Raw genomic sequence first — 16232 nt, 5'->3', positions numbered from 1 at the left:
TTTTACAGGTTAGTCAGTGTTGGGCCCAGACTGCTAAGAAGCCTAGAAGTTGTAGGGCACACTCAAAGAATTTAAGAAAGCAAGCCAAAGTCAACCAGTATTATTCCAATATCCATTTAAACTAGGAGGGATATCCAGTCAATTTTTCAGATAAACAAATTTTTGTTTATTTGGGGGTATAATTGTCTTTTCAAATAGCAGTGGAGGGGTATATGCGTCTTTTCATATACTAGTTGAGGGGTACATGTGTAATTTCCTCACCAAATAGTAAAAGCAAAAAGCAAACAGTAATTGAACAGCTCACCAAAAGTACTGAATAAATGACCCTGCTTTTTCGATATATTTACAAAAATGTCATCAGATTAACAAAAATTCGTTTATGTGGCAGATTAACTTGTATTTTCCCATAAACTAGAAATCCTTAGGTATAAATAGCTAATTTACAAAGCATTGTAATTCAAGCATCAGTCCCGAAACTGGTTAATAGAATCAAGTCTCGTGTATTTGAAATATGATATGATGATAAACGGGCCTGGGCCACACCCATTACAACTGTCCACTTTATACGACCAAGGAGGTTCCACCTCAAAACCATATGACAATTAGAGGAGTAGCCCCTTAGCCTTATAAAGTGGACACGACTTTCTCTTTTCTTCAATGTGGGATACACATCCCAATATTTCTCTTCACTTTTATATTCTTTCAATGTGGGACAATACTTTCACTCACATGTGGTTTTTCTCATAGGCTCAACACTCCCCCCTCCCCCCCACATGTGAGTTGTCCATAATACTAGCTCAGATCACGACACAACCCAACTTGGTTCTGATACCACCGACATCTAGCTAATACATCAACTTTTAGCAATTAAAGCTTCAAATAACCAACCAAACCAGAGAAAAATATTTAGGAAGGAATTTATTAATCTGTTTTCTACTATTACGTCTACTACCAATAGAGGTTATAACAGAGAACAAATAAATAAAACATATTCATGGGTCTCAACCATTTAAACCTAGCTCTGATACCAATAGAGTATAAAACATAGTCCTGGGCCTCAACCATCAGATTAAGCTTTTGGTTGAGTTGGTCTTTTAACATATGACTATCATAATAGGTCTCTTTTTTTACAATATAATATGAACACATTATATATACAATGCAAATATAATTTTTTAAAATTTTAATCTAACACAAAATAAATTATATTTTAAAAATTATAAAATATGGACAAAATTATATGAATGAAACTAAAAATTAGATAAATAAAAATTGTTGATGATACTATTTTATACCAAAAATAAAGAAATATACTTTATAATTTGAGAAAAATAAGTCAATTAAATTGACTGCATATTCATTAAAACATTATGGTATTCATACTTCAAACGACTATTATATAATTTTCATATATAATTTTCATTTCACACAAACATACATTACTTAGTTAAGTATTCAAGTATAAGATTATAAATTAAACTTCTACACTTTGTATGGAACACTTACTAACTCTTAGATCATTCATCCTAATTACATACACGTAATTGACAAGAAATAAGCCGTCCCCAAAAGAGTTTAGTAAATATTTAACAGATCAAATTAAGTCAACTATAACCCATCAAAATCAACATTACATAGAGATTTTTTTTATAAAAAAAAATAAAATAAAATAATGTTAAGGCATCTTTTTAATCTTTCTAAATAATGAAGTACAAGTGTACAACTATACAAGTTGACTATTTCAAAAATTCTTTTTAGTCTCTTTCAAGTTCACATAAAAAGATACCAATATAAAGAAAATGAAATTGTAGTTTGTGATAAAAGATGTGGCAAAAAAAAGGAGGGAAATAATTGTATTTTTATTTTTGTTTTAAAAACGATGAATAGTTGGGTAAAGAGTTCAGTGTGTGGGAAAAATTTGAACGAGGGAGACCGATCTTCAACTGGTGGTACAACCACTCAGTTTAGTCTCACCAATGGCATCTTGCCCTCTTTGGGTGCTCAAAGCAACCGAGGCATCGCCCTCCGTCGCTTCATCATCGCCCCCCGTGATCCCCGTTATAGGTAACATTTCTTTCATGTATGTTTTATTTTTAATTTTTTGGTCCAAATGAGTCACAAGGATATTACAAATTACAAATGGCTAAAAAGAATTGTATGAATTTTCAAATTGAGCCTTTTTCCTATGTTCGTAGACTTTGACTTCGACTTTAATTGGCTTCATCATCTTGGTTGTTATACGTATTTCCTAGGGGAAATATATACGGAACATTTTGAAATTATACAAGTATGTTTAAATTTGTTTCAATGAAAAAAAAAATTACAGGTATGTTTAAATATTATATGTAGTATTTGATAATTAACACATTAATGATGATTATTTTTAGAGTTAGATGATTGTATTATTTCTACCTGGTATATATGATTACAAATCCATTTTTCAATGAAATTTAAATTAATTTTGTTTTCAATAAAATTTAAAGAAAAGTCAACTAGATAATCAATCAATCATTATGAAGTGGAAGGAGTAATGTAAGGTAACTAACTAACTTTAGTTTCTAGCTAAAGTCTTAAGGAGTTAACCATTTGATTAAGCACGCTAAGGTCAGGTCAATTCGAGTCAGGTTCAACACAAGAGTAGTCAACAAACTCGAAGCTCAACATGTGTGCACACAACAAAACAAGCATTATTATGGTATTTTGGGACAAATCAAATACTCTTATGATCAATTATTTAAATTTAATCTCAACAATTTTATGTATACAGATCATGGGAAATGTTTCTGGTATTGTTGGTTTTCTATACGGCATGGGCATCTCCATTCGAATTCGGCTTCCTACAAAACCCATCAATTAAGGCCATTGCTATCGCCGATAACATTGTCAATGGATTTTTTGCTGTCGATATATTTTTGAGCTTCTTCGTCGCGTACCTCGATAAGAAAACATACCTTCTAGTCGATGACAAAAAGAAGATTGCTTGGAGGTACCTTAGAACATGGTTTGTTTTCGATACTATATCGACGATTCCTTCTGAACTTGTTCTAAAAATCCTCCCTCACAACGTTCGAGTCTATGGATTGTTTAGTATGCTACGTCTTTGGCGTCTTCGTAGAGTCAGTAAAATGATTTCGAGGTAAGTTTTGTGTATTACGCTTACGACTCATTTAGTAGATCTGATACAGTAAATAAATTAATCACGAACTTCAACCATAAATTTAAATATTTAGTTGAGTTGGTTCATTAACGTGATATAAAAGAATTTATATCAATGTAATTCACACATATTCATTTTCTTTACTGCTTTTTATTACTGCCTGCTAAAGAGGTCGTGAAACAAGTATATATGGTGCACGATAGTAATCTAATTGAAATTTTTTTTATCATTCATTCACAGATTAGAGAAAGATCCAAAAATCAACTATTTTTTCATTCGAAGCTGCAAGCTAATTTGTGTGAGTAATTAGAACTCAATGACGCCTTATTATTTTTCTTTCGGATTAAAATTTTATGTGTTTGTGTATCTAAATTTGTATGATATACTTGCTTCATTGTAGACAACTCTTTTCACGGTTCATTCGGCGGCCTGCTTTTACTATCTCCTAGCTGCCAGTTACCCTGACCCGAAAAATACATGGATTGGTCTTACAGTCGAGAACTTTGAGACTCAGAATCTATGGTTATTGTATGTTACATCAATTTACTTTTCGATAACCACTGTCACGACAGTCGGATATGGTGATTTACATCCTGTGAATTTAAGGGAGATGATCTTTGTCATATTCTACATGCTCTTCAATCTTGGACTGACTGCATATTTGATAGGAAATATGACTAACTTAGTGGTTCATCGAACTAGCCGTACCAGAAACTTTGTAAGTCTGCTAATTTATTTACTAGGCACGTGTTCAAGTGTCAGACTCGGTTAATTTATTTATTAATTTGATTTGGTATAGTGTCAAGTGCTCATACTCGTGTCACAGATATGAGTTGGGCACTTGAAGTAAAATGAAGAGTCTGAGTAATATTTTCATGCGTCTCCAATTAGTACGACTAAATATGTATATTTCTTGTACCAACAATAGAGGGATAAACTTCAAGCTGCTTCTAGTTTTGGACAAAGAAATAAGATTCCGGTTCGTCTCCAAGATCAAATGGTTAGTCACTTGTGTTTGAAGTACAGAGCGGATTCAGAAGGGTTACAACAACAAGAGGTTCTTGAATCTCTTCCTAAGGCAATCAAATCAAGTATTTCACATTACCTCTTCTACTCACTGCTTGATAAGGTGTACCTATTTCGCGAAGTGTCCAATGACTTGCTTTTTCAGCTGGTTAGTCTCTTGAATCATAACTTATTAAGGCTTCGTTGTTGTTGTTATCATCTTGTTAACGACATTTTGACAGGCACATTGTGTAATAAGTCCTTGTTAATTACTTATGACATTATTTTTGGTGTTGTTAGGTTTCGGAGATGAAAGCAGAGTACTTCCCACCCAAGGAAGATGTAATTTTACAGAATGAAGCACCTACAGATCTGTATGTGCTAGTCACTGGTTCAATGGTAAGACGAAAACCTTATTTTACATTCTCTTACAGACATTTATTTTATCCGAGTTCAATCATTATAAGATATTGATAGCTTATAGAAACAAGATTAATTTTGGCATCTGATTTACGCGCTTATTCCTTGCAGGAGTTGATTATCAACAAAAATGGATATGAAGAGGTAACACTTTGTTAAAGATATAATTGCATATATATTACTCAAAAAATCATTTTTCAAGATCTTGGTTTATTGTTGGAAGTTTTTTTTTTACAGGTTGTTAGAGAGGTTAGATCTGGTGAGGTGTGTGGAGAGATTGGTGTTCTTTGTTACAGACCACAGCTCTTTACTGTCCGTACCAAGAGACTGTGTCAGCTGCTGCGTTTGAATCGTACTTCGCTTCTGAATCTTATCCAGGCAAATGTTGGAGATGGAGCAATTATTATGAGTAATCTCCTAGAGGTTTGTAAATTGCTGGAGCCTGTTTTAGGCGAGATCATCTCACACTAATTTATATACACACGTTAAAATGTTGTGACTTTTGAACAAAGTACTAAAGCTGTAACTCTGTAGTTTCCATAATTTGTTTTGCAACACTACAGGATTTATGCTGAAATTCGACAAGTGCTGATGTTGATCTTATTTATCGTCGATCTTGCAGATACTTACCCCTGCATTCTTTAACTGCTAACATTGTTTTTCTTGCTGTCACAGCGTCTGAAAACAACTGCACAGGATGATGAATTAATGCAATCTGTTGTCAATGATGTCGAAAAGATGGTAGCTCAAGGTCAAACAGATCTGCCTCTTGATTTATGTTTTGCTGCTGGAAGAGGAGAAGAGCCATTGCTACAACGTTTGTTGAAACAAGGCTCCAATCCAAATGAACGAGGCCTCAAAGACCGCACTGCTCTGGTATGTTGAGATTACTCTGAGTCTACAACGAGTTATCCAACACTTTCTATTAGTATTTTTGTACACAGTTTATCATATGATATAATCTCCACTACTCATACATTAGTTGTGATTCTATGAAATACCTTCTCCAGCATATTGCAGCTGCCAATGGAAACGAAAACTGTGTGACTCACCTCCTAGCATATGGGGCTGATCCAAATATCCGAGGTATATTTTGAAATCAATGTGCTATATGATAAAGAGTATAAAAACTTATTTCTAGGCATCAACCACGCATCAGCTTAAACTTTTAGTGGAATTACTCATTTAACATGGTATTAAGAGTCAGCATGACAAAAAGGGCACGGGCTTTCCTGATGACTTGATGAGTGATTGATGATTAACTTATTTTTTCATATATACAGACTCAGAAGGATATGTTCCATTATGGGATGCAATAATGGGAAAGCACCCTGAATCTTTGATTAAGTTACTAGTTGACCACGGCGCAACTCTAGCATCCGGTGATGTACCTCATTATGCTTGCTATGCTGTAGAGCAAGACAACCTAGAGCTACTACAAAACATTGTACGACATGGGGGAGATGTAACGTTGCCTAAGAGCGATGGGACTACACCACTTCATGCCGCGGTTACAAATGGAAACGTAGCTGTTGTAAGGTTCCTTTTGGAGCATGGCGCGGACATTGACAAGCATGATAAAGATGGGGTGACACCAAGGATATTGGCTCATCTTCATGGAAACGCAGAGATTAAAGCATTATTTGGTACTACTACTACAAAGAGGGTTAGCCTCAAATCAGATCATGAAGTGATCATTGATAAAAACGTTGGTTCTACTACTTCCCTAGTGAAGTTCCCAAGTACTGGCACATTATTGGAGAAGGTTAATTTGGTTCCTAGTGTTCATGATGAGATGCCTGAAACTCACACTCACACGAGAGGTCGGCCTAATGTCTTTCAAAATTCGCTATTTGGAGTTGTGTCTGCTGCTACTAGAGGTGAGCATGAGTGTGCACAACAAGCATTTCATATTACATGTTTTCCTATTCTTTACTCCATTTCAAACAATTGATCATCCATTTTTTTTCAATAAGATCATATATACATGCCTTCAAAATGAAGCATTAAATCATTCTAGAAAATGCTAGGTTCATAATGTTCTGTTCACCTTATTTTCACTTATTTCAAATCTAATAAGTTCAGATAATTTAAATTCAGGAAAAATAAGTTTTGATAAGGTTATCTAAGTACAAATTACAACTAAAATAAATTTTTATAAGTTCTAATAAGGGAAAATCAGGTTAATATAACACACTCTAGCGGCCTAGCCCATAACAAATAGACTTGGAAAAAACTGTCTGTCTCAACTCGACGAAGTTTATTTGACCCGGCCCATGTGAACACTGCACTTGAAAATTAATATGGCTAGTTAATATACTTTTTCTAATATTAATCCAATAGACTCAAAAGTGACCTAATTGCTAAGTGACTCAACACTAGAATATGACACAAAACGAATTCATATTATTGATTGTTGCTACATCTAAATCACAAACTTCCTACGTATTGCAGGTGAAACATCTACTAGTATAAACAATTTTACAAGCACTACGACGTTGAGAAATCCATCTGCCAGAGTGATACTCAAATGCCCAGCAAAGAGTGAGACTTCAAAGCTCGTTAGGCTGCCCGAAACAATTCAAGAACTACTCGAAATTGGTAGCACAAAATTCGGATGCCATTGCACTAAAATAGTCTCTGCACTCGGAGCTGAGATTGATGAGATCGAACTCATTAGAGATGGTGATCATCTTAATCTAGTATGCGACGACAAGACTAATAATGTAAGCTAAGCTAGCAAAAGCCAGTCCAGGCTTGAGTCTTGTATTCGTCTTTGTTGATTGAGTCCAAAGTTCGTACATGAGCAAAAATACTTGTGGAATGAACTTAGTGATTATGAAACTGCTCACATATATTATCATACTTACATACATGGTATGTAAAACATCTTTTTGAAGGAGAAATTACTCGTGTACATTCTCAGAATTTCTTCAAGCTTTCTCTTTTTATGGTGTGAAGATTGTGAACCATATTATCTTGTACAAAATTGGAATAGTGTGCGACATAAGAAGTTTAAAGTTTTGCAAAGATGGCGAGTTTCCTAGTTCTTTTTTACATGGTGATTGACACGTTTTAACTTTTAAAGAAAAACAACCCACACATGCCCTATTATTTTGGTTTGGTTGCCTGTTTTTTCTGTTTGGTTTGTTTTTTTTTTTTTTTTTTGGGGGTCAGATTTCGGTTTTACGCTCTCCGTCTCTTTTTGTTTTTCTCATTTGTAATTTTTGACACTATTTATAAGGTGAGAGAATTTTTTAAATTATTCTTCATATTTAAAATATAACATAGTCATGTTGGGTCTTATTTTATTCGTCTTAATAAATAATTTATTAATATTTAATTGTTATATAATGGATAATTAACGATATTTATTGTCAAAGGTTTTCTTCGACAAACGTACACGGTACAAATGAAAAGATTATTTAGGGATGGAGGGATCGGATTAGAATATTTTGCCCACATCCCTAATTTCAAGGTCATAAACAAACATTGTATACATTTCCTAATATAAAATTAATCTGTTTTGTCGTATTGACCTAAGTTACTTTAAAACGCAAACCTCCAATTTTAATAGCTACTTGTATAATGCAACCATACTAAACTGGCACTAATCAAATGAAAAGTAGGCGATTGGTTTTTAAGTATTTGACAATAGAAATCTCTTTGGAGCATACTGAAACATTCAACGCCATTAATCTTGAATATAAAAACGAAAAAATTAGCTAACTATAGGTTGCGCAGTTGTGGCATCAAAATAGTCCGCTTTATAAGTTTGAGGAGTTTAAATTTCAAAATATATGATAATATAAATAGTACCTCTTAATTAATCTTATAAAGTGTTTAAGTCTCTTATACGAAGCAACTATTTGTGTTGCTTGAAAGGTAATCTTTAACAATTTGTTCCTCCATATGTTATAACCCGGCCCCTGCCTATATTAAAAAAAAAAAAAAAAAATGCTTTCATGAATTAAAAAAAATACATAGATAGTAAATTATTTTAGTTAGTTTGGACTTTGATGAGGGATTACATTTAGGAAAATTTGCGAGAAAGGTCCTTTTAAGTGGTCGACCTTGTGAGAAAGGACATTTAAAAAAAAAAAATGACAACTTAAGTTACCTTTTTTTTCTTTTTCCCTCAATTTCCCCCTTATGAAACCCTTATTTCAGACCCAAAGTAATCACAAAGTAATTTCAAGTTTCTAGTTTAAGAGGTAATGAAATGGGAGTTTCTAGTTTGGAGTTTACAATTGATGAAGGCACAACTTTTGTAAATAAGAGATATGTTGACTAAGCAAAAAATGACTATTACTACTATTGTTGTATTTTGCATGCGATTTTATATAAGTAAAAAACATAAAAATCTGTACAAAACTAGCCAAAGTAACTCTTAAGTAGGAGCTAGTGTATTCACTTGGTTATATACTTATATGAAGGGTGACTCTTATTAAGAGTTGTTAATGACGTGGAATAGGAGAGAGATTAAGAACCCTCGTTTAAAATACTCCCCACTATTGATACTCCTTATTTAAGATCACTGCTTTACTGTTGCAAAAGTAACTTTAAGTCCACCATTGACTCTCTCACCAATTTACTTAACTAAAACTTAGGCCTTATTTAATTCACCTTATTAAAGGATTTTAAACTAAAAATATAAGTTCTGATCATATCTAATGAGAAAATACTAATTCCGAGCACACTTTATCGTTTTGTATTCAATACAGAGAGAATTATTCATTATATTTTATCAGCTTTTGATCTTTCCTGTGCAAGAGACCATTAGCAATCATTTGGCAACTACATGTAGTGAAATGGCATGATCTAACACTCTTTTTTTTTTTCTTTTCCAATGCATGTAGAGCATGGGAAATGTTTTTGGCAATGTTGGTTTTGTACACAGCATGGACATCTCTGTTCGAATTTGGTTTCTTAGAAAAACCATCAATTAGAGGCCTTGCTATCGCCGATAACATTGTAAATGGAATTTTTGCCATTGATATCTTTTTAAACTCTATCGCCTACATCTACATCGATAGATACTCCTATATTACAGTGAATGAGCGAAAGAAGATTGCTTGGCGATACATAAGAACTTGTGGTGACGATACTTCCGGACAATGTCCATGCCTATGGACTTAACACTATGCTTCGTCTTTGGCGTCTTAGTAAAGTTAGTAAAAAATTTTCCAGGTACTCTTTTTTTCGACTAAGGCTAATTATTGACTGAAGTGTGTACAATAAACACTTGTGCTACTGCTCACTCCTCCTTGAAGTGTGCAAAAGTGTATGTTGCGCACAAAAGAAAACAGAGGAAGTATTTAACTTGGTTTGTTCATTTACAGGTTGGAGAAAGACCGAATGTTTAATTACAGTTTCATTCGAATCTGCAAAGTGATTTTCGTAAGTGGTATTGGAAGTTTTCAGTGCCAGTAATCTCTTAATCATTTAATACACTGTTAACTGAAGTGAGTCTTAGGTGTCCCACGCTGAAAGATAAAGTAAAAACCTTTCACTTTATAACTCAAGTAGGCTACTCCTCCAGTCCTCCAATAGGGGCAATAGATAGTTGATATTAGTATAAAAGCTTACTTTAGGTGGCATTGTTAGTGGGTTTCTCCCCCTTGCCTCTCCACCATCTGTTATAACAAATAACAATCCAACCTGAACAAGATTTTATGTTATCATTTTTGTAGGTTACAATTTTTGTGGTACATTGTGCTGTGGTATCCATGTACTGGTCAATGAGTACACTAACAAAAGTTGGCTATGGTGATATTCATCCTGTGAATACAAGGGAGAAGATCTTTGTCATCTTCTACATGATATTTAGTGTTGGATTGTTTATATATTGGGTAGCAATTATGACAAGCTTAGTCAGTCATCAGATCAGCGTAAACATGAACTTCGTAAGTATAAATTTTATTTTTTGTTCTACTCACTTTGCTGTATTGTTCTATGTTTGACAAACTATCCCTGTCTTCAAAATCTTTTTACCCTGCAATGTTTACACATTTGGCCACTTTATCTAGCTTACATCGAGGTCACTTTTTTTTAGCAAAAGTTTCCTGGTCTTAACTGATTTATTACATCCTAGTTAGTTCAAAAAATTGAATTCTTATATTTAAACAAAATAGCTAGAGTTAAAATGATATTCATGACTTACATATATATGGGGTTCTTGAATGCCAGAGGAACAAACTTCAAGCTGCTTCGAAATTTGCTAAAAGGAATAGGCTTCCCGTTTACCTCCAAGCTCAAATAGTTAGTCACTTGTGCTTGAAATACAGAGTTGATTCAGAAGGGCTACAAAAACAAGAGGTTCTTGAATCCTTTCCTAAGGCAATTAAATCAAGTATTTCACATTTTCTCTTCTACTCACTACTTGATAAGGTATACTTGTTTCGCGGGATATCAAATGACGTATTTTGCCAACTGGTATGTTTCCTGGATCATCACTTTTAATCTCTCACGGCTTGTTTGGTAGGCAATGCTAATGAGATTATAAGTAATTTTATTAAGAAACTTCATGCTGATGTCTCTGCGTTGGTTTGGACATGTAAGACGGAGACCCGAGGGTGCACCGGTGCGAAGAGTGGAAGAGTGGGACCATGGAGGGATTAAACGAGGAAGAGGGAGACCAAAGATGACTTGGTTGGAAGGAGTGAGGAAGGATATGAAGTGCATGGATTTACGTGAGGATGAAGTTTTGGATCGTAAGGGATGGAGGAGAAAGATTTATGTTGATGACTACACGGAATAATCAAATTTGGTTCATGTTAGCCGACCCCACTTTTGGGATTAAGGCTTTGATTGATTGATTGATTGATATGCTGATGTCTATGCTAATGCAGATTTATCTTGAAACATTTTAATCATTTTTACTACATGCGTTACAGGTTATGTGCAACGATTTGACATAAAGCAGAGAGGGAAAATGTCTAATCGTTGCACATAACCTGTAATGGAGGTAGTAATTATCTAACGTCATGTGTTTCCATTTATTAAGAGGAAATATAGAGTGGTGATGAGAAGTTATAAGACAAATTGCATATAACGTTGTTACCTAAACCACCATGTAGTTAATATTTTTTCTTGTTTTATCATACAAATAAGTCTAAATAAGTCAATATTGAGGTTAAGAAAAAAAAAAAAAGTAAATTCAGATGAGTTTGGACATAAAAATTTACTCCATATGATGCAACAAAAACAAATTCAGTCACACTTACTAATAACTTCTGCTCCAACAAGTTCAAATAATATAAGTCCAGAATAGTTTGAGTACTGAAAATAAAATCACACAAAATTAGCTGAATAAAATAGAGCCTAAGAGGCCATCTTCCAGAGGGGTTATAAGGAGTTAGCTAGATGGACTAATGACAAGCTTTAATCATCTGCGCATCAAGAACAAGATTGATCAGCCATTCCTCCAACATGCACCTTGTATTCTTGTTTTGTTGTTGCCTCTTTACTAACATAGATTATAACTGTATTATAATAATACCATCTCATAATACAAGGTTTCGGAGGTGAAAGTGGAGTACTTCCCTCCCAATGAAGATGTAATTTTGCAGGATGAATCACCTACAGATCTTTATGTGGTAGTCGCTGGTGCAATGGTGAGAACTACCCATATTATTGTTATTGTTATTCTTGCATATTTTTGCCTCAAAGAACATATAACATTTAAACACGTACATTATTTTTGGCTTTTAACTTGCTTGTATTCCTTGCAGAATTTAATTGTTTGCAGACAAGGAGTCTACGAGGCAAGATTTTTTTGTTCTTATAAATGGGTTTGATTTGCAAATTCTATATATTTTTAAGCCCTCATTTTATATAATCGACAGGTTGTTAAATGTGTTATTTGTTTCAGATCACAACCCTTTACTTTTCGCACCAAGAGAATGTGCAAGCTGCTGCGTTTAAATCGTACTGTCCTTATGAATCTTGTTCAAGAAAATGCCGGAGATGGACAAATTATCATGAATAATTTCCTTGAGGTTTGTACAGAATTATGGGGTTATGGGTTTTATATGTTGATTACATTACAAAACAAGATAATCATCATGACATGGGTTTTATATTATTCGTATATTACACTGTGTAATTAGCAAATACTGTGTTAGAATATGCCTTGAAATAATTAGTCCCCATCAAAAAGTTTGAAGACTCCCATGGGTTTGCTTTTTTTTTTTTTTTTTTTTTAAAGGTAGTACTACATAAACTCCAATAGGTAGGTAGGTTTTACATTGCTTTGTAATATGTAATATGATCGATAAAACTCTTATCTCACAGTCATGTAGACGATTCAACTCATCTTTGGTGAACCAAGTAAAATTTGTATTCTTGCTTGATTTTTTCATTAATCTTTCTCTTGCATGTTTCATAACATATAACTGGTACTTTAGCATGCATGTGTAAGAGTACTAACACCAATTTTCTTGTTGGCACAGCATTTGAATATACAGGATCATCCAGTGATGCAATCTCTACATATTGACATTGAAAGAATGTTAGCTCAAAGTCAAATCGATTGGCCTCTTGGTTTATTGTTTGCAACTGCAAGAGGAAACAAGCGGTTTTTGCAACTTCTGTTAGAACGAGGCTTCAATCCAAATGAAAGAGGCACAGAAGACCGCATTTCTCTAGTATGTACATAATGCTACCCGTTATTGTGAACTTGACCTCTTGTATACTCTTTGAAAATATTTCCTATATATATCTTTGGATATTGAATTGGTTGTGAAAGTAGAATGTTGATATTCAATCTTTTCTGCATTCCTTTTCTGTTGTTCCTTCTCCAGCACATTGCAGTTGCAAATGGAAATGAAAATTGTGTTGCTATCCTGTTGGCTTTCGGAGCAGATCCAAACATTAAAGGTATTTTGTTATTAATTACAAAGCTCTTTTAGGTGCTATTACAACATTCATGATATTTTAGGTGCTCTTTTAGGAAACCCTGCTATTGTTAGGTTCTTGTTGGAGCTAGGGGCTGACATTGACAAAGATGGTGAAAATGGGCTGACACCAAGAATAATGGTAGATCTTTCTGGGAATAAAGAAATTAAAGCATTATTTGATGCTACTCCAATTCCTAGTGCGCATGAGATGTCTAACGTTCACAAGCACCCTAGAGATCGTGGTAATGTACTTCATAACGAACTGCTCGGAGTTGTATCTACTTCTGCTAGAGGTGAGTATTATTGGTGCATAATCTTTTCTTGCTATACTTATCTCTACTCCATTTCTCAAACATGAATTGCATGGACTTTTTGGACATAGCCTTTATGATGGCATAGCTTGTATATAGATGAGCTAGGTTGAAGGTTCATATTCCTATCTACTTATTGATAATTTAAAATGGTACGGGAAAGAACCAATCCTGAGGCCGCATGGTAGAGAATATAAGCAGAATATAATGAGTGTTTTTGTAATTATCCTTACAATTATGTATGTGTATATTCTCAATCACCACCAATAAGAGTTAGACTGTATATTAGACCGCTATCATGGATGCTTGTTAGTTACTCTCCTTTGATGGTTATTACAGGAAGGTGTAGGCCTTATGTCGGCCTGAACCATACCGCATGGTATTGTAGGCCGTACACAAATTTGTCTTACAATAATAATGAAACCTAACCCCTTTCAAAAAGTAGCATGCATACTTGGTTTTATGTGAGTTCCAAATTACAAAACTCTTATTTTTCAGGTGAAACATCTGCTCTTGTTAACAAATCCGTTAGGACTGGAAAGCAACCTGCTAGAATAACACTTAGATGCCCAGAAAAAAGTGAAATTGTGAAGCTCGTCATGTTGCCCGACACAATTGAGGAAATACTCGAAATTGGTAGCAAAAAATTTGGGTGCTATTGCACTAAACTATTGTCCATACAAGGAGCCGAAATTGATCAGATTGAACTTGTTAGAGCTGGCGATCAGGTTTCTCTTGTATGTGATAACAAGAGCTGAAGAGCAATGTGATTCAAAGATAATAGAACTCGTCAAGTATGTATTCTATTGTTTGGTCCAAACACAGGCGTACAGCACCGGACTTCTATAAGACTTTTTTTTTTTTTTTTTTTTTTTGGGCTTTTGCATTATTTACATATTGTCCGTTGACTATCTTTCATTGTATATACACAAGGAAAGCATATTCATGTGGGTTATTGTTAGTGTATATTGGTCTTAGTAATATGGTTAAATTTATGCATCACCAAACATGATAATTGAAACAGATTAAGTAAAAATGAACAGGGGAAGTTTATTTTGGCGAGTATTTTGAGACCAAACCACTTCACTTGATTTGAACCATTTGACATAAACAGTTCCTGACAATCTGACATGAACCTTAATGGCCAACTTGCTCCTCAGGTAAGCTCTTGGCTTTATGGCTAATTGGCTAGGGAAAATGAGTCTAGCTAGGATCATAAGATTCATAACTGGAATTTTATAGGTCTTGATTCTGGCTTTAGCCACTTCATACTCGTCTTGGTTTGGGCTTTAGCCACTTCATACTCGAAAAGTGTGATCTCTAACTATTAGCTAATAATTAAGCTCTTTGGGTGAGTAAATTCGAAGCCTATACACTCCTAATCTTAGTAATTCGTGCTTGATATCTCAAGTTTCTCAACTCAAGCTAGCTCTATCAAGAAGACATGTAGCTAGACAACTTCATGCATATAAGATATAACTATATAAGTTGTTTCAAGGATTCTAGATTTAAGATTGATCTTTTGGTTTATCACAAGTTGTATAGCCTTACATTTCCATAAAACCATTACTATTGATACTTTTTTTTTGACACATACTATTGATACTTAAGATCATTAGGAATTTAAACCTTGTTTTTTAATCCATCTTAACCATCCCAAATAGTCGCTTTTGAGTTGGATTAAAAGGTTTATTAAAATTAGGAATGTGCATTAAGATCACCCATTAAAATTACATATAATACTAAAATTGAATTTGGATAACCTTGTGTCGAAAAAATTGAATCACTTGTAAGCCTTACAAAAATTAATTACATCATACAATCAATTAACAATATCAGTTGTATCTCGTTAAATTAAGTTAAAAAAAACACATATTTGTTAACAATATAACTATGATTTGCTCCAATTGATTTGAGCATTCGATATCCAAATTTATATTGACTATAAAAAACTATTGCATCTAAATATAAGTACAGAATGCAACAACAATACATATTATTATCATACCATCCACAAGAATTCAAGCATTAGTATGTTGCACTACATTAAAAAAAAAAAAAAAGAAAAAAAAAATCTTGAATTTGAATGTAAAGATTTTACCAATTTTGAAGCTTAGTTTGTTAGAATCTTTATCATGAAAGATGGTGTTGGAATCATCCTTAGAACTTTCTGCAACTTGGTGATTACTGCGACCTTGGAAATTATCCTGCAATGCAGCAGAATTGAGGACGAGATAACCAGCATCATTAGAATTGACGTTTGGAGGTGTAAGATCAACTACATTTACATCAATTGCTAGTTTAAACTTGTTTAATGGGGTTATTTTGAAGTTAAAGATTTTTTCTGGGTTTTGTTTTGAAGGTTCTGCCATGGTTGTAAGTAGAAGAAAACAGAGGAAACAGAGAGGTTTAAGCAGTACAAAATGATTATCAACTCCA

General features: G+C 33.8%; 1 protein-coding gene and 1 pseudogene across 2 annotated transcripts; both read left to right on the top strand.

The window, feature by feature from the left end:
• The first annotated feature begins 1879 nt into the window (after nt 1–1879).
• LOC145555628 (potassium channel AKT1-like) lies at nt 1880–7415 on the top strand. Its single transcript, XM_081617371.1, has 12 exons — nt 1880–2064; nt 2768–3136; nt 3398–3455; nt 3558–3875; nt 4086–4331; nt 4463–4561; nt 4694–4726; nt 4820–5005; nt 5258–5458; nt 5593–5668; nt 5866–6462; nt 7037–7415. Exons 1-12 carry the CDS (start codon nt 1880–1882, stop codon nt 7315–7317), a joined length of 2649 nt encoding a protein of 882 aa, XP_081473497.1. The 3' UTR covers nt 7318–7415.
• Nucleotides 7416–7613: 198 nt separating this feature from the next.
• LOC145642579 (potassium channel AKT1-like) lies at nt 7614–14551 on the top strand (annotated as a pseudogene). The gene is made up of 11 exons (XR_014115698.1): nt 7614–7654; nt 9442–9772; nt 9925–9982; nt 10276–10488; nt 10772–11017; nt 12100–12199; nt 12398–12582; nt 13036–13230; nt 13387–13462; nt 13524–13775; nt 14292–14551. The product of XR_014115698.1 is annotated as a potassium channel AKT1-like (transcript).
• The last annotated feature ends 1681 nt before the right edge of the window (nt 14552–16232 follow it).

This window comes from Chenopodium album, chromosome 8 (genome assembly GCF_948465745.1).
Source record: "Chenopodium album chromosome 8, dcCheAlbu1.1, whole genome shotgun sequence".
Classification (NCBI taxonomy): domain Eukaryota; kingdom Viridiplantae; phylum Streptophyta; class Magnoliopsida; order Caryophyllales; family Amaranthaceae; genus Chenopodium; species Chenopodium album.
This window is presented reverse-complemented; position numbering and strand designations above follow the sequence as displayed.